General features: G+C 41.7%; 1 protein-coding gene and 1 long non-coding RNA gene across 2 annotated transcripts in view; one reads left to right on the forward strand and one right to left on the reverse strand.

The window, feature by feature from the left end:
* The window catches only part of LOC124851383, a 214,563-nt gene extending 193,280 nt beyond the window's left edge, over window positions 1–21,283 (forward strand). Inside the window, exons 2-3 of the long non-coding RNA XR_007032426.1 lie at window positions 19,894–19,942; window positions 20,328–21,283. This is a non-coding gene — a long non-coding RNA (uncharacterized LOC124851383). The remainder of the gene's footprint in view (window positions 1–19,893; window positions 19,943–20,327) is intronic.
* On the reverse strand, window positions 2,213–7,925 carry paqr9 (progestin and adipoQ receptor family member 9). The gene has a single exon (XM_035148253.2). It carries the CDS (start codon window positions 7,004–7,006, stop codon window positions 5,846–5,848), a length of 1,161 nt encoding a protein of 386 aa, XP_035004144.1. The 5' UTR covers window positions 7,007–7,925; the 3' UTR covers window positions 2,213–5,845.
* Window positions 21,284–23,023: the final 1,740 nt, after the last annotated feature.

Consider the following 23,023-nt stretch of genomic DNA (forward strand, 5'->3'; position numbering starts at 1 on the left):
CTTAAAACAGGCCCTGTGGTTCCATAAATAGTCACTGCTCTCACTGATCATGGATGTCTGTCTAAAAATTGCCAAATGTCGTGTTTCACTATCCACTGAACTATTTTTCAAAAGCTTGACTTGAGTAGGGGAAGCGAGAGCTCTCTGATCAGCTGATGTGTCTCAGATCAAACTTCCTACCAAGAGTGTGAGCAGTTTCTGTGTAGTCCAAGTGCTCATTATAGGCCACTGGAGGGCGCTGTGAGCAGGATTCATGACACCATACATTTGATGGAAAATCTGATGAAATGCTGTCAACTTGGCCACTATTGTGATATTTCAGTCATACACAACTCCTAAAGAGTTTACATATGCAGCTTTGAAATGAAGCACCAGAGCTGTTAGCGCCATCAGGTGCTGAAGTCGTGCATAGACACAAACCGTTGTACATTTACAATTTGTGAAACTGGAGGAAGCCTGGAAGTCCTGGTTTGCCTTTACCTTTCCCTGTAGGTTGTTACGGATGATAAAAGTCTATGTGACATATTACATCTCACACGTTGTGCATTGATGCCACTGAAACTGCAGTGTTTTCTCCGACAATGTTAGAGAAGTGCATTATTAAATCTTGAACTACTGTTCCTCCGCTCTGCCACAAATACAATTCTAGGGGTAAATTCATACTGTGAAGCCCCACGGGAATATACTGTAGGATAAAATGTAAAATTATGATATAAATACTTTTATTTATTTATTTTTTTAAAATTGTAAAATGCTTTTCTCAGCAGCTTAATAAAAGATTCCAGATCAAGGAAAATACCTATAAAACAAAGCCTCAGTGTTCCCATGAGTACGTCTCTGTTTTGCTTATTTGAATGGAAACAATGCAGATGTATCGGGTGTCACTTTGTACACTTTCCTGACATAGTATACAGCTCAGAATCGGGTGAAACAGCCGGAGAGCAGAGTAAACACAGAAAGTGATCCTGGTAAATGGGGGCAGGATGAACTCTGCCTGGCTGCCACAGTGAAAACCGAGATGGAGGCCGTTTAATTCTGAACACACATTGTAGGATACCTTCTTCGTGTTTATTCTTCATACTTATTGTAAAGATTTCCTTTGTCTGCCGTCGACGTCGTTCATCAGCTTCTGCTCTATGAGAAGTGCCTGATCTGTTTGAGACCCCACTGAGTTAGCAGTCGCTCTACTTGCGGAGGATCGTCTCTGTGTGGTTCGAGTTTCACAGGGCCGTTTGTCTGGGACTCAGGCCGTGCCAATATCCAGTAAAACTACAACACGACTCACATCAGACATGTTCTGTATGCAGGTGTATGTATGTACAAAAAGCTGAGGGAGCGCTTGGCATGCAAATCAGCTCCTGGACTGAAGCTCATTTGAATTTGTTAACAATTTTATTTTATTTTTTTCTTTAAGAACACACTGAGCTTGAACAAGGAACAGTTTTCAAAATATATTCAACAATGTGTGAATTTTCTCAAAGCTCTGGAGCCAACAATAAAAAAAAAAAGAATGATTTAAATGTGCACCTTCATTGAATCATGAATTGTACATGGATGTTGGACATACAATTGGCCCCTCTGTGTGAATTGTGGCCCCTTTTGGCCCCTGATGTAAAACAAACCCTAGATCCACCACAGTGAGCGGTGCTGCTCATTACACACTAGAAAACAAAACATGTGGGTTATTGTAAAATGGCTGACTTTACTTGAATTGCCTCAGGGGTACTGATCTGTTTAATGTTAGCAAGTTAGCTATTCAGAGTTAAATGCTAAAGCTTAGATAGCAGGCTACCATACTGACATTGTGTTATCACAGCAGATTGTAATGTTTAGTTAGCCTAGCAACAATTTAATAATAGACAATCATTCAATGTTTTCACTTCTGTGCAGTGCATTACATTTTAATGGACAAAGAATATTTACATTTTGTACTTGTATGAAATGCGGAAGGCTATATTTGTCTCTGAAGCTTCATTTATTAGAAATATATAGTGCATTTGTTGGTCAGGTGCATTTTGTATTTGCGAAACAAAATGCATTAGTCTGTTAATGGTGTTTTGTGTTTGCAAACCACACATTTCTTTAACCAATCACAGTCAACCTGTGCAGGGCTACACCCAGGATGCTGCGACTGTGCCCCTGCTGGTCGGGGGCTTGCTCTGGTGCAACCAATAAACTTCCACACAATGAAATGAATAACGAGCCACAATGATAACAGTTCTCTGCATAATTTATTCAACAGAACTCAAATCGTCCATATATTAGTGAGATTTACATTTATTAAGCTAATAGAGGAGGGTTTTCTCTTTTTTCTGCATTAACAGACACAGTACTGATACCTCCACCTCTAGTAATTTATAATTCCAGTGCATGTAAATAATGTATTAGTGTCGTTCTTCAGTCACACCTGAGTGCTTCCCTTGGAAAGATACAGCAGTCTGTAAGTCTAACATTCACATACTGAACACTCTTCAACAACGATAGTTCAAGTCTGGCAGCCACAGTCTGTTTCAATGATGGTTCTTCTCAGTGACAAAAAAATGTATTGAGGTAGAAACATCGCTTTCACACTGGATGCGTCTTTATCTGGTGAACCTCTGAAACAATACAGTACAGCAGGGCTGACCCTTAAAAGGAACATGTTGAGGACATAGACGAATCTTTAAAGTGCACCATAACAGCATGATTATTACAACCACTCAATACGGTCCTCGTGTTCTCATTCCAGTGTCGTACATACCACACAACTCAGCTTCCACTTCTAACCATTGCCTCTTGTGCAAGTGTACGTGTACGAAACACGAGTGAATGTGCAGATATGAGCAGAACAAATAATCATAACGTTTCTGAAATTAGACAAACATGACTTATTGACAACAGTTAAAGTTAAAGTGTGACGTACAAGCAATTCCTTACAATTGAAGCTCTACGAGAAAGACTACAGAATCGCCACGGACGTGACAGAATTACGCAGAAAACCCTCAAAGAAAAGAGACGGTCTCCTGATTTATCTTCATGTGAGCACTGACAGTCGTGGTCCGTTTACACGGTGCACACATTAACGCTGAACAAAGGAACTATTTTTTCTAGGATCCTCGACTGAAATCCTGTTCCCTCTTCACTTAGCTTGGTTGTCAAATAAGGGAAGACAGCAGCACTGAGGGTCTTTTTCATGGACACTTCAACAGGTGGGGTCTTATGTCAAATTGATTTATGGTTGAGTTGAAAGAATATACTTAATCATGCAGGTAAAGCTGCTTTCAGACATTCACTGAACTCCGGAGAATCTCCACAGGGGCGGTATGTGAGAGCGCAAATGTCCGAGTTGGGGCCTCCAGACTTTCTCTGGAGCCAGCTCCCCCAAGTAAAAACTCAGCCCATGTGAGAACACAGCAGTAGATCTTCCGCAGGATTCCCTGAGCGAGTGGGTGTGTTGATGACGTTTCTAACACGGCGCAGTGCTCTCCAGAGCACGTGTCTGAGAAAGACTATGATGTACATGCAAGATAGTTAAAAGATAGTGAAATACAATGTCTGGGGCCCACAAAAGTCCGGAAATGCCCAGAATAAACTACTGAAGCAGAGTCCAGACAACGTGACTGTCTCCGGAGTTCATGTCTGAAAACAGCTTAAATGTGACACGGCAGAAATGAAAATGCCAAAAAGTGGCAGTGAGCACAAACTGTTATATCAAACTACAGTAAATTAATCAGTGAATGCTGGGGACCTCATAATGCCCATAACTCACATAAGTCTGCATTACATACATAATATACCTTGTTTTCTTCTCATCTGGGAAATGACTGACCATTAGTCTACTTGGCAAACACGACACATTTGCCCTTCTTTCATAAAATTACAAATCTACTTAAAACACAAATATGGACTCAGACAATTGGAGCGGTCACAGAGAGTAAAAGAGAATATCTCAATAAATTGGATTAATAGCTAGCCACCCAAATAATGGGCCTGCACAGTTTAGGTCAAGCAGCAGAATTGAAGAATAAAAGAGGAAGGAAAGGAAAGCAGACTTCAACAAGGGTGTGAGCCTACAGCACCAAGATCATTGCTAATAATAAGGCGAACCTTGCTTCATGCATTTAAAGGTTGGATAATAGATGGTACGAGAGGCATTCAATTTACATGGTCAAATTAAAGCCCACGGTTGTGCCTCTTGTGTATCACACAAGCATCAGTGAAATGATAAATATGCGGCAATCACCGAATCATCCAGGAGGTCATTAAACTACAGCACCTCTCTGTCCACGTGCATGTAAAAATACTAAAACATTTCACAATAAAAAAACTGTTTTGGGTGGGGATAAAGTATAGAAATAAAAAGTAATGCTGATTTAAATTGATAATTTGTATTTATGGTTTTGTTCAAATTTACGCAAGGGCTTTACGTGCCATTCTCTGTTTAGATTAATTAGGAAATAATAGCACAGCTTGAGAAACAGGTTTGAAGTATGGCACTGCAGAAATAGTTCTGTTTGGTTAGATTAGAGCCCAACTCTTTATCATGTGCTTATACAATTTTAGACAACACACGACAATCTTTCGTGGTTGGAGGGGGGGGTGCTCATGAAGCGCCTTACTGTTAACTGACCCTCATGAGTTTTTCACAGGTTGCCTGGGACAGTATTTTTTATTTTATTTTTAAACTGATGCTTATGTCATGATGATACACAAAAAGGTACAAACTGCGAGGTGAACCATCAGCCTGGTTTATCTGTCGAGTGCAAATCTCTATCCAGGAAGTTCCTGGCATGACATTATACAACTACAATATTGCCATTATTTTAACTCTCATTATTCTAAAGTATGGCTTATGCTCTGAGAGGCTGCTGTATGTCACATGACATGAAAAGTCTCCATGTCATGTACACAATGAAGGCATTCACCCTGGTGCACTGCTGCTTCAATCCTTTTTTTTTTCAATGATAGATTTCACCTACATGTGCTCCAGTGAAGTCAATATGCTTCTCATACTGTTTAGAAAACATCAGATTTATATCACATTTTAGTCTGAACTAGTTATCAATGAAATAACCCAGCAAGTCCAACATGTCAGCACAACATCCCCCTATGCTTGAGAAATGTTAATGTATTCCTTAAGGGCAGAAACTGAGCATGGCTTCTTAATGACAGGGCAGAACCCTGAAAAGTGCTTTACTCTACCACTGATATGAGCTCTCGGCTATTTCTGTTACGTCTGCAAGGCCACCGCACTTCCTGCTGCAAGGGTCACAAGGGAAAAGAGGGAGGAAATGAGACTGCGTGAGGAGGAAGGGAAGGTACGGTTAACAATGCTCTGACAAAATGATTCATTCAATGTGAATCAATGGGTTGAGAGGATTTTCAAAAAGATACCATTTTAGGTCAGAGGAAGGGGGAAGTGCAACAGGAGGAAGGACGTGACAGCAGAACACTTGGACAACTTCTGCAAATGCACATGCCGACTTTGACGCCACATTACCCAAATGTTATGTGGGACGTTCTCCTGGGTACCATCACCTTTCCTCTGTCCTCGAGTATACAGCCCTTAGAGGTAGTTATTATATCCACTGCTTAGGCATCCTGTTGGAACATGCTGGAACAGCTCAGGGGAAAGAGCTGGCAAGTTCCTTCAATATCCACTCAACCAGACAGCCTCCCTTGTGATGAGCTCAGAATATAATCCTCTCATCTCCCGTTGTCCCCAATTTCCCCTCATGAAAGCTCAAACAATTCTCAAGAGAGGGAGAAATTGTTTTACTTGTGCGTATCTGTTAGTGGCATGGCTCTGTATTCATGTGCAAATATTCCATCTCATCCGACATGATTTAAAAAGACGTCTGTGAGATCAGTGGCATTTCAGGCATTTCTTGATCTGTTCCTTAGCTAGCTGGTCTCTCTGAGGTCCGTAGATGCTGTTGGCACACCAGGAGAACCACACGATGATGGAGATGATGGTGGTCTGCAGGAGGAGCATCACCCCGTAAGTGGTAGCTATGGTAGGTCCAGGTAGGCGGGAGAGGGTGGCAGGGGGCAGCAGCAGAGTCGGGCTGAGCAGGATGGCCCTCACCTCCGTCTTGATCATGTGAAGTTCGTCGAGGATGGACAGAAACGTGCAGCAGTGGAACCATTGGTGGCTATGCCCCCAGATGTCAAAGCGACCCGGGGCCAGCCGCTCCGGAAACTTGCTAATGTTGAAGATGGCCGACACCAGCAGCCAAAGGCAGTGGCGATAGAATAAGTTGGACATGGAAGTGGAAGCAGCAAACGAAGAGGAGGTGGCGGAATAAGGCGATCTGGTGAGGAGGCGATAGAAGACCGGTGTAGAAGAGACGAGGAATGGGAGGAGGAAGACAAGGGTCCGGATGACATATCGATGCTTTCTCCACCTATGGCGAGTGTTGCAGCATGATAAGACACAAAAGATTGCTACAACACATGCACACGGGATGTAGAGGGTGTCAAAGAATGCACTGAAATCTGGGATTGCATAGGATGAAAAAAATGTCCCTGCAGGTTCATGATTCAGGTCCATATGGGAACTATTATGGCCTCCCGTTTCCACTATCCCTGCCCGAGGGTGGATGTAGTAGTAGTACGCCAACGATGAGCCAACTGTGTACGCACTGATAGTGCCGTAATCCACAAAGAAGCAGACTTCTCTGACCACCACAGACATCGAGTTGAGCAGGTGGGCCATGCTGCTAGCAATTAGGAGACAGAACACTCCGATAAAGTAGTTCCACAATGGATAGAAGAATGGCGCATCACTGTGTGGTGCACCTTCCCAACCAAAAACCTCCACAAAATAGTAAGAAAAAACAAAGACTGGCAGGAAGTGTGTCCAGAAGTTGCCCGTTTCATTAGTCGGCCTGAATGCTGATAGTAAGCAATCCCTCAGGCTGTAGTTTGGGAAGCGGTAGCCAGTCAGGATGAAGTTCTCGATGACCCGAGACGGCACATCTGTGTGCCTCAGGAGAGGTAATGGCTGACCACAGTCCAGAAGCATGATTGCAAACGTTTGTGTTGTTAACAAAAAAAAAGTCAATCAGCTTCTGAGTTTCTGGCAACGTATTTCAGTGTTTACTACTTGGCTCTTGACTTTATTGCCGACCACAGTTCACAGCATGTTTGGAAGTCTATGATGAGAAATCTAGATTCCTCTCTGTCTCAAAAGCGACCTGTCAGCCCTGCTCTTCTCGGGACCTTTGCTCCTGGCACAACTGCCAACCTCCTCAGTTGTAGGCCAAAGGCTAAAGAGCCGAGCCGCTGTGTATTCTCACAGCAAAATTGGAAACGGGTGTCCAGAAGCCTCGGGCCACCTGCATAATTGATTTACCTTTTAGTTTCCTCTTTGACCCCAGAGTGTTACAGAAGATCAACAAAACATCCACGCAAAAAAAGCTGATTCCGTCTGTCTCCGCTTATATTAGGACATGGCACCTTTTTTGCCTTAGGACATGGCCCGCATGGACGATTCAGTCGGTTCAGTCCGATGCATATTCCCTTGTTGTGCATAGTTCTGCGGCAGCAAACGCAAGTGAAGGTCACTTATTACTGTGGTGCAAAGGGTGAGCAGCACACCAGCGGCTCGGTCCTGGAGACGCGTCTCTTAAGCTCTGTGGTATGTAGGTCATGCTGGCCCCGAGTCCCGCATCAGGCTCCTGTCCCTCCTGTTGTCCCTTCTCCCTCAGGATGGATCCGACTTCCACCTCATCCGACTCCCATTCCGTTGCAATGCATGGCGCTGCAGAGCTCAAGTAAAATCCACCGGAGGGAGGGGGGCGGGGGGTGACGTCGGGAAACGTTGTGTGAGCCGGTCTCTTAACGCAGGGTCATTCAAAAAAAAAAACTGCATTACGTAACCGAGGTCTTCAACATGCGTGAGGCGAGCGCGCAGCAGAGCAGAGTCCAGAGAGCCGCATTTCACTGAGACGGACAGGTTCCAGCGTCAAGTTACACGCGCCTTAATACGCTGCTTCCGCTCCTGCGTTTCAAAATAAAACACAGAGGACGTGCTATAACCCCTTTTTTTTTTAGAGGTCATTTGCAGATTTGTCTTTATTTTCCATGACAAAGCTGTTGTATATCTAGTGAAATGCATTTTGTAGTAGGTCAATCAATCACATATTATTTGTATAGCCCATATTCACAAATCCCAGGCTCAGCACTATTTTCCTTTTTATCAATGCATGTGTGCCTCTCATGTCACAGCAGATGTCTTTAGTAGGCTAATAAATGAATATATCATAAATCATCTTGATTTAACAATGTGCCTTTAGCTCTATATACATGGACCAATAAAAATATATCTGTATGTTAATCTGTGAAATGAAAGAGGTAATTTAAGGAACTATAAACAAGGTCATGGAACTGGACAGATTGAGAAACACTACTCTTGTTGTACACATGATCTGAAAAACCAAAGTAGGGTTTAATAATAAAGTTTGCAGCAAGTTTTTGTTGTTGTCGTTTATTGTACAGTTGTAACAGAATGCCCAAAAAACGACATTAACATTGAAGAGAAAACCAACGAAAAATGTATGAGCTTCTTAAAATCAACCTTTCCTATTCGACTGTTGTGATCACATTAGATATCCCATCTTAAAATGTGCATACTTCTGCATAATGAATTTCTTGTGGAATATGCTCACATGTATATACAGCATTACCCTGTAAACACTGCACTTTTGGGCAACATTGTGCGCAAGAGTTTGATCCTTTTATTTTGAAGGCACATGCCCTCAGTTTCCGGTCCGGTTGTGGCTCACTGCGTGCCTTGAGGCTCCTTAACAGTAAAACTGAAGTCTCAGATCTGAGCCTCTGATCGACCTCGGTTTTAACCTCATCACGTTTCTGAGACTCAGGCGCGATACAGACACAATCAGGACAGATACAAGTGAAGTAGGACAGGAGTGAACCCGAGCCGTGCCGCGCTAACGTCTCTCCCCGTTGTCTGCTTTAAACACAGTCTGTCACTGTTGAGTAATCCTGTTAGAGCACCAGTGTGTGTGTGTGTGTGTGTGTGTGCATACTTTGTTTACCAGAAGGATGAAGCTACATCAACCAATCATCAGGAAAGTTTATGTTCATCTTGTGCAGTATTTTACTTTTTATTATTATTAGTACTACTACTACTACTTTTTTCCAGGTTATAGCAATGGCTCCTCAAAATGTCTGCGAACGTCCCTGCTCAGTAGGTACCTCTGTTGTTGAGTTTTATTATAACGTGCTTTGGCTCCATGTATTATGAGGCAGTGTTAATATTAGGAATGTATTGACCAAGTTTTAGAATATTCAGAGCTTTTAAAGTACTGTAAAATATATGGCAGCTATTTTCTTACCCATCTTATAATTTTTATTGGTATTATAACACATTTCTAATGAACAGGTTTTTCTTCTGAAGGGTCTTAAAGACTTTAAAAGTAAAAAATTCAATCATCGGAATTTAATGCCTTAAACAATTCTTAAATATCCTAAAATAATACGTCCTAGGTCTTAATCCTTTTTTTTTTCTGTCCGCGGCATACATAGTTTGTAATGTCTGTGTTGTAGTTCTTTCTCAACGATACAAATAATAAAACCTTTGACTTTTGTTTTGTCCTTTGACTTGTGTTGTCCTCTTCTTTAGTTTAGTCTAAGGTTTTGTTTTGTTGATTTGGGTTGTATATATTGAGATAAAAACAGTAACTGTGGGACTCCTTAATATCTGTTGTACTCCGATTCAATATGTTCTTAAAAGGTCTTAAATTTCAGAGCACAGCAGACAGAGAGAGAGAGAGAGAGAGAGACCCACAGCATGTCTTTTTTTATTAATTAATGTTTGACACTAATGATTTAATGGATGTGGAGCCACGCTGAAAGCTACTTGTCATGACATAATGGACGTGAATGTAAATAGTTTTACATTACAGACCCACAGAAAGACTCCCATTTGCACTGGGACGTCCTCACAATATTTGTTAATGCTGTACATTCTGTTCCCAACTGGGAACATTTCAATGGAAGAAGTTTATGACCAAAATATGTATTAATTTTCCAAGTTACCTCCTGAAAACACAAAGATTCATTCAAGACTTTCTGTAGGGAACAGCCTATCTGAGCACCCTTGGGTCCATGTTGACCTTTTTGACCTCTGGCTCCATCCTAAACGCTTTGATTCTCTAACATGTCGGTGAGAAGCTCTTTCTCTGAGGTGCAGGAGCTTTAGTTTTCATCTGTAAACAGGACACAGACTTGTCAGAGCCACAGCAAATATGCAGCAAGTCAGTCACTTGACTGGTCATGTTTTGCAGAGGAGACATTTAAATACGTCCTCCAGCAATAAAAGAGTCAGAGCTGCTCTCTTTTTTTCTTTTTTTTTTTTTAGAGGGACTACATGTAAGATTTTGCTGTTGCCATTCAGCCACTGTTAGAATTAACAGATTTTTAATTATTTAATTACTACATGAGAGGGATCCCTTTTCCAGGACGGACACAAGTGTAGCAGAGCACATCAACAAAATTACAATATTTACAACATTGATGAGAAAAGATAGTGTCTAATATAAATGGAGCGGTGTATCAATGTTTAAAGTATCTATACAAAAGAAAAAGTCTGACTGAGATGAAGGGAGCAGTGATGACAATTGTAATGACAGAGGAATTGCCAATAACGCTATGCAAGTAGGTAAATTGTATATCTAAGCAATCTAGTTGTACTAATAATCATCCACGATTGTCTGCCACCACGATTATCATTATCATATAATCACAATCCACCATCAAGATCCTCCACCATGCACGGTCACACACATGAGTTCAGTCAAGAGGTGTCCCCAGCAGCGGAGACCAACGCCATTGTTCACCCCGGTTTTTTCTATCACTTCTTTGATTCTACTAAAGTTTGCATGCTAGCCCCAACCCATCACTTTCCGCAGTCAGCAAGTTGCTGCTCAAGGGCCTATTGCATTTTATCTTGTTTTGTAAAAGCAACAATGACAGAGGCGGTCACCTGCCCCCTGGCCAGCCTCCACATTATAGCAGAGGAAACTTGGCATTAAAACGTGTGTCAAGGCAGAGTTTGGATCTCTAAGCATGTAGTATCACTATTGATGTGCAGCCCATTACTAACCTGTCAATCGAAAATGGTCTTCTAACATGTATAACGTGATGGTGGTTACAACATTTCTGGCACGCTGCCTCATATCGTTGAACTGGAAAGGATCTAGACCTCCAGGTCACGTCAGATGGTTGAAAGATCTACCTTTGGACCACCCTGCAGGGAAGTCTTTGGTCGATTAGATAACAGTACATCCTCAGGTCAAGCTCTACGTGATTGTGGTCCGATCGTCCAAAATAGATTTTGTGCGAATGAGTTATACCTTAGATGACACTTTGATGATGTCGCTGCCTTATTGACTGTTTGTGCTGGTAGGGCTGTTTAGTTACAGGTGTGGGTTCCAGTCAGGTAGAGGGAATCTAGGGGAGTATAATGTATAATCAAACTGGAGTTAATGGCAGATTACAACAGCTGAACATTTGCTTGTACGTGAGGTGGAAAATGAAGACATTGAAATACCATGAAGGAAATTACAAAAAGAAAGCAGCACTCATTATATTATAGTAGATATCAGTCAAAACTTCCCATAACTGAAGGAAACCCTGGACTGATAACAGCAGCACTGCAGGAACATGCAGCCAAGCCAGGACATGCCCGAGGTAACAGGAACTTTTCCAGCTGATGAGTCAGAGAGTTTATTTGATGGTGAGAAGATAAAATCACAAACAATACTAAATACCAGCAACTGAACCGGAGTAAGAAATATCTGGATACACTGAACCAGACGTTGCATGACTTTGTGCTTCTACCGACAAACTGAATGACATCACACAATTTTTGAAGCCTTTTTTAAACTCTGCATCGGGGGAATCTGCTTTCATATCATTAAATGTTTCAGTCCTCACCGACTCTGAGATATACGTCAGCCCGCCTCCTGATTCAGTGGACTGAACAGATGGACGCTTCACATAAACACAGCAGATGTTTTACGTCTGGTCTGATCTCACATTGCTCCCTTCCCAGGTCAACAGCAGAGTTAGCAGGAGGGAATTACATTTTGATGAGGGGGTCACAGTAGAAATTCCAGATGATTTGACCCCCTTGCTCTCAAAGTTTATTTTGCCACATACTGAATATATTACATAAAAGAAATGACTAATTGGTTGGTTTTGTTTCTTTATGAATTTGAATGAAACCAAGTCGACTATTGAATCCATATGTTTTATTAGCTAAGACAACAATGTTCACGTTCAAACCCTGCAGCTGTACCCAAGGGAACGTAGAAACCTCAGAGAGAGCCACATGGTTTTTGGCAGTGGCAAAGACTTTGAGAGAGTTGGCTTGCTTCTCATACCTGGACACTGCACGTTTGATTGATTCTCCCTTGTCTGCCTGATCCTTGAAACTTCTTTCGTGCTTTCTCAAAGTGGCGCTTAACACTGGACGTTCGGGACACAACATTTTCAAAACATAACGTGCACACAGCACGGTCCTTATGAAAAACAAAGCCACAGTCTTCTGCCCATGATCGTTTTTTTAGCTAGCGGGCATGCCATCACCAATACACCTGAACGGCTGCACTTCACGGAGATTCATGTGGGGAAATGCGAGCAGCGCCGGATGGGAGGCTTCTTCTTCTTATTTAATGGCGATTAGCATCCAGCCTGTGCCACATTACTGGCACCTAGTGGCTGGGAGGTGTTGAAATCAATCAAGCTAAATAATACAGGCTGCGTGACGACAAAACCTTTGAACATTTCTTTAATAAGGAATCGCCTGTGTGCCAATGATGGCACGCGTGCCTTAGGTTGCTGACCCCTGGTCTATGGTCAGCAGCCACCACGATCATGATCCACCATCACGATCAGATGCCACCATAGTCCACAATCATGATCCACTGCCGCCATCAGGATCCACCATCAGCTGCCACCTCGATCGTGGTCCACCACCACTATCAGATGCCAACACAATACAGGATCCACCATTATTATCACGATCAGCTAGCTAGATATAGGATGATATTCAAATATACTTGCCCCTGGACCTTAAAACAAAGAGTTAACTGCAGCCCCTGTTTGACAGCCTGAATGACATCAAATCATGGATGAACCTAAACCTCCTCAAATTAATCGAAAATAGGTTGGAGGTTATTGTGTTTGGACATCCTGAACTGCTGGATGTGGGCACCATGGGCCCTCTAGCTCCTATATATCAATATATAGGAGCTATATAATGAATATATCCATATTCACTCCTCTGTGAAGAGTCTTGGGTTCATTTTGAAAGGGTTTTTAAATTCGACAAGCAAATTTTCTTCCGTTGTTCGGTGTAGTTTCTTTCAGCTGAGACTTATAGCCAAGGTAAAAGCCTCTCTCCCACAAAAAGATGTAGAGAGGGTGATCCATGCCTTCATAACCTCTCGTCTTGACCACTGCAATTCACTGTATGTAGGCTTAGAACAGTCGTCTATTAAATGCCTGCAACTCTTCCAGAATGCTGCTGCTCGCCTCCTGACTAGAAAGATGAAGAGAGACCATATTACACCTCCACTGGCTTCCTTGAATCTCTTAATGGACGGGCACCGCCTTATTTAGCTGAACTTCTCCATATTCACACTCCAGTCAGAGAGCTGAGATCAGCCACTCAGCTCCTCCTGGATGTGTCTAAAAGGAGGCTCATAACCAGAGGAGATTGTGCCTGGCAGTAGCCCCCCCCCAAACAAGTGGAACAACTTCACACTCCACATTAGATCTGCCCCTCTCTAGCACACTTCAAATCATGACTAAAAACCCATCTGCTCTTCTTGACCTTCTCCTCGAGTTGAAAACATACTTATCCCAGCAGCTTTTATTGTATTTTATTATTGTATATCTTATATCTTATTTTATTGTATTTTAATGTAAATTATTCTACTTTCTATCTTATTTTATTTTAACTGTGTTACTGTCTTCTTGTTGTATCTTATACCAGTAAAGCACTTTGGTCAACTTAGTTGTTTTAAATGTGCTACATGAATAAAATTGACAAGATGTGAAAACCAAGGAGGAGCCCCTATTCCCTCATTATAGTAGCTGGGACAGAGATATCAGAAAGAAGCAGCTATTGAGACCATGAATGTCAGGTATAGTGAAGACTAATATATGGGAATTTAACCATCAATCATATTGTTGCATCACACAATTCACCCAGTTCAGCTGCATGTTTCCTGAGGTAATGTCCTGTCAGTTGTCTAAATAAACTAATAACTTTATTTTTTCCAGGTTTTTTGGAAGAACACAATTTGCTTGAACGAGATCAAACATTTTAAATATATTTAATGGTGTGTGTTCAAAGCTATAGAGCTAAAGTAAAATTTAGGTGAAAGGATCTATTGGCAGAAATTGAATATGAAATAATCCTAGTGATGTTTTTACTACTGTTTGTCATCTAAAATTGTACAAATTGTGGTCTTTACCTTAGAATGAGCCCTTTATATTTAAATACTTTATATGTACATAGGAAGCAGGTCTGGAAGGAGAGAGATATGTGAGGGGTACTCAGCTGCAATATGCAACTTCACCACGAGATGTCCCCAAATACTACACACTGAATTTTAACAGTGCATCTTACTGAATCAGGAATTGGACATGGATGTTTGATATATCATTGGCCCCTCTATGTAAATTGTGGCCCCTAATTTATGAAAATACTACACCAGCCTCTGGAGAACAACCCCCCAAGCTAGCTTGTCCTTAATATTGAACTCATTACTTTTCTCTTCTGGACAGTCTGACAGGTCTTGACCATGACCTGACAGACATATTCAGCCAGAAGTGACCACACTGAAAGACATGTTGGTCTAATGTTTAATGTGTATTTTTCCTTTGATGCAGAAAAACCTAGGTGGAGGTTTTCAGGTTGTTTGTCTGCCCCATTTTATGAACACATGTCAAATTCTGTACAAAGCTTCATTTGGACTCAGAGATGAACTGAAACGATGTTGGTGATTAAAAGGTAAAATGTCAAGGTCACGGTGACCTCATGTTCTTGTGAATGTGATATATCACAAACACCTTCAGGGAATTTTGTTACATCCAACACAAATATTCACTTCAAGGATGATTTGATTACCTGAGGTCCACCCTGAAACACATTCATAGACCCAGGACAGATATAATACAGAGTTTGATGACATCAAATAACCCTGAGGGAGATGAGTGAATACAAAGAACTCCTGCCAGAGAGGATTTACAATGCAAAGCAGCCAGAACACTGGAAACAAGAGTTATCATGTTGACTCTTTTGAATTATTTTGTCACATTATATAATGTTATTATAATGTCACGTTTGTTGTATAACTGAACACAAATGCTGCCAAAGAAACAGAACAAAACAAGAAGTGCAGGGAAAAATACTTAATCAACAAATTAAATTGCTCACACTCAGAAGGCTGGTAAGAGAACTCAGGTGATCCAAGAGCTGAAACTCAAAACAGAGACACAGGAGCTGGACTGAACAGAACCAAAGTGAAGAGACGACCTGACACAGACAGAATAACTGAACCCAGGTGAAACACATGAGGTCAGGTGCACACAATCACAAGATTGAAGTGACCAACAATGACACATGGGGGGAACAGGAAGTGAAGGTCACAATAAAACAGGAAATGGCACAACATGGATGTAACTAAACTGAGGCGAGGGACAAACAAGGAAGGGGAAGATTAAAATACAAAGTACAAATCCAAAAACACAAATATACAAAAACAAAGTCCAAACAAAAGATCATAACTTAAATGAAAAGTCCAAAAAGTGGCCGCGATATAGAGCACTATATAGTGAGCTCATCGGAAAGAACAAAAAAGCTTTCACACACTATTCCGCACATTTTTTCTGCATCGAAAAATGACATCATTGCCACAGGAATAAAATGTACAACAACAACGTGGAAAATCCCAAAGTAAATTTTAAATGTTTATTTTGCAGCTTTATTGTAAAAAAAAAAAATGTTGGATGATCATCTTTAAATGTGGAAATAAACTTGTTTCCCACACTTTGTGCTGTGATGCACCGCTCTGCTTCTATTTACATTAGAACGACAGGTCGGGCTGTTCCTGCTGCCCTCGCTCCTCTCGTCTCTTCACCACGAGTGCAATGCATGATGGGACATATTGTTTGGTTAGTGACCATTGGTTGTACACTACTTTTCATGATGCATTGTGGGAAACAATGAGTCAATTACTTTGGGTATAAAAAAAAATCTGTAAACATTTGGACACCACTAAAAATTGGCGAACTCAGCATATAGTGCACTATACAGTGATTAGTGAGGGATTTGGAACACAGCCATAGACTCACAGATAAACTGATTAGATTTCAGTTGGTGGTGGTTAACTTATAAAACATGTTTTGGCCTCTTGAACATGATATTTCAAGTCTGTGGTTCGATCATTTCCTCACATTTTGAGCAGTTGTCACTTGAAGATGTTGAAGATGAACAGATTAGATTTCAGTGGTCAAAGGTCAGGGTGACCTCATATGAGTCCAGAAGAAAAAACTTCTGTACTGTAAACTTGAATAAAAGATCCAAGTACTTCTTCACAAAGCTAGTACCACTGTAAACTTGTGTTTTCTTTCTCTCCTCGTTCTTGAAGTGAAGCTGCAGGACTCCTCTGGACCTGAATGACCCTGCTGTGAAAGCAGACATTCTGAAATCAGCAAGTTTCCAAAATCCACCCTGAAACACATTCATAGACCCAGGACAGATATAATACAGAGTTTGATGACATCAAATAACCCTGAGGGAGATGAGTGAATACAAAGAACTCCTGCCAGAGAGGATTTACAATGCAAAGCAGCCAGACCTATGGAAAGAAGAGTTATCATGTTGACTCCCTTGAATTATTTTTAGGATGTCGAATAATTCTTCCAGGCATTGCTGCTGTAGAGCTGCTGCAGATTCAATGTGAGCGGCCAAAGAGAAAAAGGAGAGAGAGAGAGAAAAAGGAGAGAGAAAAAGGAGAGAGAGAGAGAGAGAGAGAGAGAGAGAGAGAGAGACTTTGACTTTTAAGATAACTTTTATTTAGATCATGTCAGGATCTCTCCAATAGTAGCATCAGCAAAAAATAATAAATAACACTTCAATCAGATCATATTTTACAAAAGAAAACTACATGTCACACACACACACACACACACATGGAGATTAAAAATGAAGGACCTGTGAACTGTCCTCCTCTAGTGAACATAAAACCTGTCTGATCCGCCACTGAGACGTAAAAGCTTCCAGGTTACTGGTCAGGCTGTAGAAGGCATGTTCAATTTTCATTGAGTTGCTACCAAACCTTCGAAGCACTTCTCCACATCTGTCCAGCCTTCACCCAACATCTGGTTCTCCCTGCTCTTCCAGGTGGCCAGTTTAGCCATACCAAATAGGAAGTTAACCAGGACTAGTGTTGTTCTGTTTCCTTTGTGGTATTTAGGCCCAAAAACAAACAACGGGAGAGAAAGGTTCTCCCCCAGAGCCTCCACCCACTGCTGCAGTTGTCTAAATAAAACCTCTAGTCGAGGATAAGACACCACTAGGTGCTCTACAGTCTCCCTATCACCACAGAAACCACATCCCTCCCCAGTGCTCGGGTCCAGGTGAGCTCTGTGTCTGTTTGTAGCTAAAGCTCCATGTATAATCCTCCACTGGAGGTCACCCACATGCTTTTCAACAGGAGGTTTATACAGGCCCCTCCACCTGCCTTCAGGGGTGCAGCCTGCAGCAAAAACCTCAGTCCACCTCGTCTCCTTGACTCCAGCCAGAGAGCGAAGGTTCAGCACCTTCACACAGCTGACATAAAGCTGCTTCTTCCCAGAAGAGCTGAAATTACCCACCACCGGTGTTTTGAAGGAAAGAAGCAGTCCACTCCTCTCGCCACCCATCAGCAGCAGGGCTGACGATCAGAGAGGGAAACAGGTACTCACAGTCATCATCCCATTGGTCAGCTAGAGTACGATTTTCAGCAAACGCCCACAGCCGTACAGCAACTTCTGCACCGTCTGCAGTCTGAAGGCCGCAGGAAAGGAACCCCCCCCCCCTCGAACACCAAAAGCCTGCAAGGTTGGAAATAAAAAATCATGATCCACACGGTCAAAGGCTTTTTCCTGATCGATTGAAATAATACCCACATTTACATTATATAATTTACACACATCACACACATCTCATATTAAAAACAGATTGTCCAGCATGGATCTGTCAGGCACACAGTAACATTGATCTGGGTTGATCAGCTGTTCAATGTAGGTCTTCAGTCTGTTTGATAAAACCTTAGAGAGGATCTTGTAGTCTGTGCATAAAAGGGCCACTGGTCTCTAGTTCTTTAAAAGGCTAAGATCTCCCTTCTAAGGCAGCAGAGAGAGAACTGCGCGTCTACAGGAAGTAGGAAGTGTCCCCTTTTTAAAACACTCTTTAAAAATGTCTGAAATGTCTCGTCCCAAAACACCCCAGAAATGTTTTTAAAAACCAGAAGGTAATCCATCCACTCCAGGGGCCTTTCCGGACGCCATCTGCGACACAGCCGTGGTCAGTTCCTCTAAGGTGATGTCATAGTTTAATATATCCTGTTCTTCAGGACGTCAGCTGAGGAAGTCCTTGTAGCAGCTCTGCAGCAGAGTCTGCATCACAGTGAACCGCCCTGAACAGGTCTGAGTAGAACTCTACTGCGTGTTTCCTCATCCTAGCCGGTTCTGTGGTCACTTCTCCGTCTGGGACCGGAGAGACACCATCTGTTTTCTCCGAGCCACCAACTTCTCTAAGTTGAAGAAGAAGGTGGTCGGAGCGTCCATATCATGTACTTTAGTGAAGCGGGCTCTGACTAAGGCTCCTTTGGCTCTTTCATGTAAAAAGGAGTTTAAATCCTGTCTCTTGGTTTTGAGCTGTTCTGCATCCTGCCCGTTGCTTTGTGTGACTGTGACAGTTTCCAGGTTTCTGATCTCCTCCTCTAATTTCTGAATGGCTCTTTTTATTTTAACGGTCGAGTTGGCTGAGTATTGCTGACAGAACACTCTGATTTGGGCCTTTCCTCCTTCCCACCACTGGGTAAGGGAGGAAAACTCATCTGTCCACCTGCTCTCTCACCGCCAACAACACCTGCTCCACCGGGCTGTCCTGCTGCGGTACCAGCCTCACTCCGTGTCTCAGAGACAGGGACAGCGGCCCAGAGGACGCCATCCCGCCGAGAAAACACGGCTCACTCACCGCCAAACTATCACAGACACACTAACAATATAACAACTAACAACTACACAATCATACAAAAAACAAAGTTTAGAATATAAGTATAGCAATTTGCGAAAATACCACAAACTCTCACACGCTCACCACCACGCCACCAACAAACTCCCAGCATGCACTGAGAGAGAGAGAGAGAGCGAGAGCGAGAGAGAGAGAGAGAGAGAGAGCGAGCGCTGCCCATCACGTGGAGTTCTAGGTAACTCGAAGATGACTGTCGAGTAGAGGAAAGGCCCGGATCTAGACTGCTCAGATTTGTCCGTAATTAGAAATTTGGGGTGGGCACCTTTTCACACACTGACTTTGGCTTGGTTAGTGTGTTGGTTTTACTGACAGCACCTGAAGGCAGCACCAAAAAAAAAGAAAACTTATTTACCCCTGGGGACTCATGTGAGTGTGTGTGTATGTATGTGTATGTGAGTGTGCACTCCGCCTTGCTCCAGGAGGAGATGAGAGAGGAGATGGGACACAACTTGTTAAAATGTTGATGCTCTTCTTATGTAAACAATAGGGTACATATTAGGTACGATACTAAGTGATAATGATGAGTTACAGGATTTTTATTTTCTTCATCACATTGAAATGGGCTTCCATAGATTTTGACCCGACAACTGATGAACTTCCTTCTATGAAACTGCAGTTCATGTAAGAATTCTACTTTATATTTTTATTTGTAATTTTCTATTGTGTTGTTCAGCATTGTACTTAAAATGTGTTTTGTACTTGGGTTGTTGGTTTTGTATTTATAAATAGCGCTTTTCTAGTCTTGATGACCACTCAAAGCTCTTTACAGTACAGTTTTACATTCACCCATTCACACACACATTCATACAGAGCATCTATTAGCAGCACTTTGTTGTTCTATGAGGGGCAATTCGGGGTTCAGCATCTTGCCCAAGGACACTTTGGCATGCAGATGGGGAAGACAGGGATCAAACTGCCGACCTTCAGGTTGGAGGACGACCGCTCTACCCCTCAGCCGCAGCCACCCACTTGTACTAAAAAAGTGTTTTGTATTTGGGTTGTTTAGGCCTCCGCCACTGAGGGTGCAGAGAGGGACATTGCACTTGCAATCATGGGGATATACACTATCTGAAGAGATGGAGATGTGGAGCCAGAGGACGTGGGAATCGTGATTGAAGGCATCAAAGTCATGGACAACTTAGGAAGGGTGATAATGGGGTTCATCATGCTGTTTGGGCTCATTAATGCTTTGATCTGAGCTTTCCAGACAACCTCAAGTACACTTTCCAGTTTATTCAGAAATGAATTTGAATGAGCACAAGCTCAATGCAAAGATACAGCAGCTGAAAATAAAGTTGTTTGCATGAGCGGGAAACACAGCCGACAAAGTTCTGCGACCTCAGTGACGTTTTCCTGCGTCCGACATTTTTAATGACTGGATTTCCATGAGCTGGGAGAAGTATGTTCACATATGGAAATTCTGTCCACATAACTTCCCCTTTCCATCTATATGACTTTGTCTCTGCTCTACACCACTTTTGTACTGCTGCTTTTATTTCCTGATCAATTTGTTTCTTGATATTTGTTGTATGTAAAACAACCTACATTTCCCATAATGCAACATTTGTTGGTTGGTTTTTACTATGCCAGTTTCTGAGCATTTTAAAATGCCTCATGTCTCATGCTAAACGGGGGATCAGATGAAAAGCAATATTGCCTTATTAATTTCCAATTATATAATTTTGTGTTGGACTAACTAAAATCAATTTCACATCATCTATGTAGATATTTTACTTTAGCTGCCTTTAAAAAAGATAAGTTGGTGTTATGTAAATCAACCTAACTAATCAACTAATGTAATAATGTTATTTTAGCTTTATGTGAGAGAAATTAGTTGGACCAATGAGAAGAAATTATATTGCAAGGATTTTATTAAATTGAGTTGGAGCTACATGTATTTATTGAATGGAAAACCTGCCAGCAATTGAATTGAGTTCACCCAATGAGTTATAATTTCATTGATTTCAGAGTATTTAATGAATTTTACTTTCACTTTTTCAGAAAGTGTAACTGATCAGTTGATTGGCTGGTGTACTGCAGGAGTCTGTCTCAGTCTCAGGATGGTTGGGGTCAGGGGGTAGTTCAGAGGAACATGTTGTTCTCCTCCATCCCGGTTCAGCACAGCTCTAACACAGCCTCAGAGTTTGAGACAAAAGAAGGTCTAAAAAGGCCAAACAGAGACACAGACAAAGGGAGTAAACAGTCCTGAAGATGCACTTGAGGATTTTACCACCAACAAATCTCCGATTTGCTTCTCGCTCACTGTGGATGTCTTGCAAACATAACACAGCTTTAAAACATAAGCTTGGTGGGAATTTTAGGCCCTATAATCAAACTACAATGCCACTGAGTAAAGTGCATAACTCCACCAAGGCCCAACAGTCCCCTTAAATTCAACCAAGTTGCACCAATCATGCTTGATTTCTTTTTCAGTCAAGACACATAAATTATTTCCTGAGAAATCATCAAAAATGTTATCAAACACTCTCATCTCGCAATCTTAAAGAAAGTGAAAAAATTCCTGGACCCACAGAAACATTTTATGAATTCTTTCTATGGTCCATGATGTGAAAACCAAGGAGGAGCTCTGATTCCTCTGTGAGCATCAGGAACCTTCCCCCATTATAGTAGCTGGGACAGAGATATCAGAAAGAAGCAGCTATTGAGACCATGAATGTCAGGTATAGTGAAGACTAATATATGGGAATTAAAATATCGATCATATTGTTGCACAACACAACTCACCCAGTTCAGCTGCATGTTTCCTGAGGTAATGTCCTGTCAGTTGTCTAAATAAACTAATAACTTTTTATTTTCCTGGTTTTTTGGAAGAACACAATGTGCTTGAATGAGAAACAAATTTCAAAATATATTTAATGGTGTGTGTTCAAAGCTATGGAGCTAAAAGTAAACATGGAATGAATTAAAGGTTCAGTGTGTAAGATTTTGGTGAAAGGGATCGATTGGCAGAAAATGAATATGAAATAATCCTACTGATGTTTTAACTAGTGTATTTCATCTAAATTCAAAAAATTGTGGACTTCTTTCCCCCTTAAATGAGCCCCTTATATTTAAATACTTTATATTTACATCAGGAGCGGGTCTGGAAGGGGAGCGAGCTGTGAGGGGAACTCAGCTGCAATATGCAACTGCACCACCACATCTCACCAAATTCTACACACTGAATCTTTAAATGTGCATCTTACTGAATCAGGAATTGGACATGGATGTTTGATATATCATTGGCCCCTCTGTGTAAATTGTGGCCCCTGATTTATGAAAATACTACACCAGCCTCTGGAGAACAACCCCCCAAGCTAGCTTGTCCTTAATATTGAACTCATTACTTTTCTCTTCTGGACAGTCTGACAGGTCTTGACCATGACCTGACAGACATATTTGCCAGCAGTGACCACACTGAAAGACATGTTGGTCTAATGTTTAATGTGTATTTTTCCTTTGATGCAGAAAACCTAGGTGGAGGTTTTCAGGTTGTTTGTCTGCCCCATTTTTATGAACACATGTCAAATTCTGTACGAAGCTTCATTTAGACTCAGATGAACTGAAACGATGTTGGTGATTGAAGGTAAAATGTCAAGGTCACGGTGACCTCATGTTCTTGTGAATGTGATATATCACAAACACCTTCAGGAATTTTGTTACATCCAACACAAATATTCACTTCAAGGATGATTTGATTAC

This window comes from Hippoglossus stenolepis, chromosome 23 (assembly GCF_022539355.2).
Source record: "Hippoglossus stenolepis isolate QCI-W04-F060 chromosome 23, HSTE1.2, whole genome shotgun sequence".
NCBI lineage: Eukaryota > Metazoa > Chordata > Actinopteri > Pleuronectiformes > Pleuronectidae > Hippoglossus > Hippoglossus stenolepis.

Excerpts from the sequence above, each read along its gene's own strand:
- paqr9 (XM_035148253.2), bottom strand. The coding sequence starts at position 7,006 with ATGCTTCTGGACTGTGGTCAGCCATTACCTCTCCTGAGGCACACAGAT.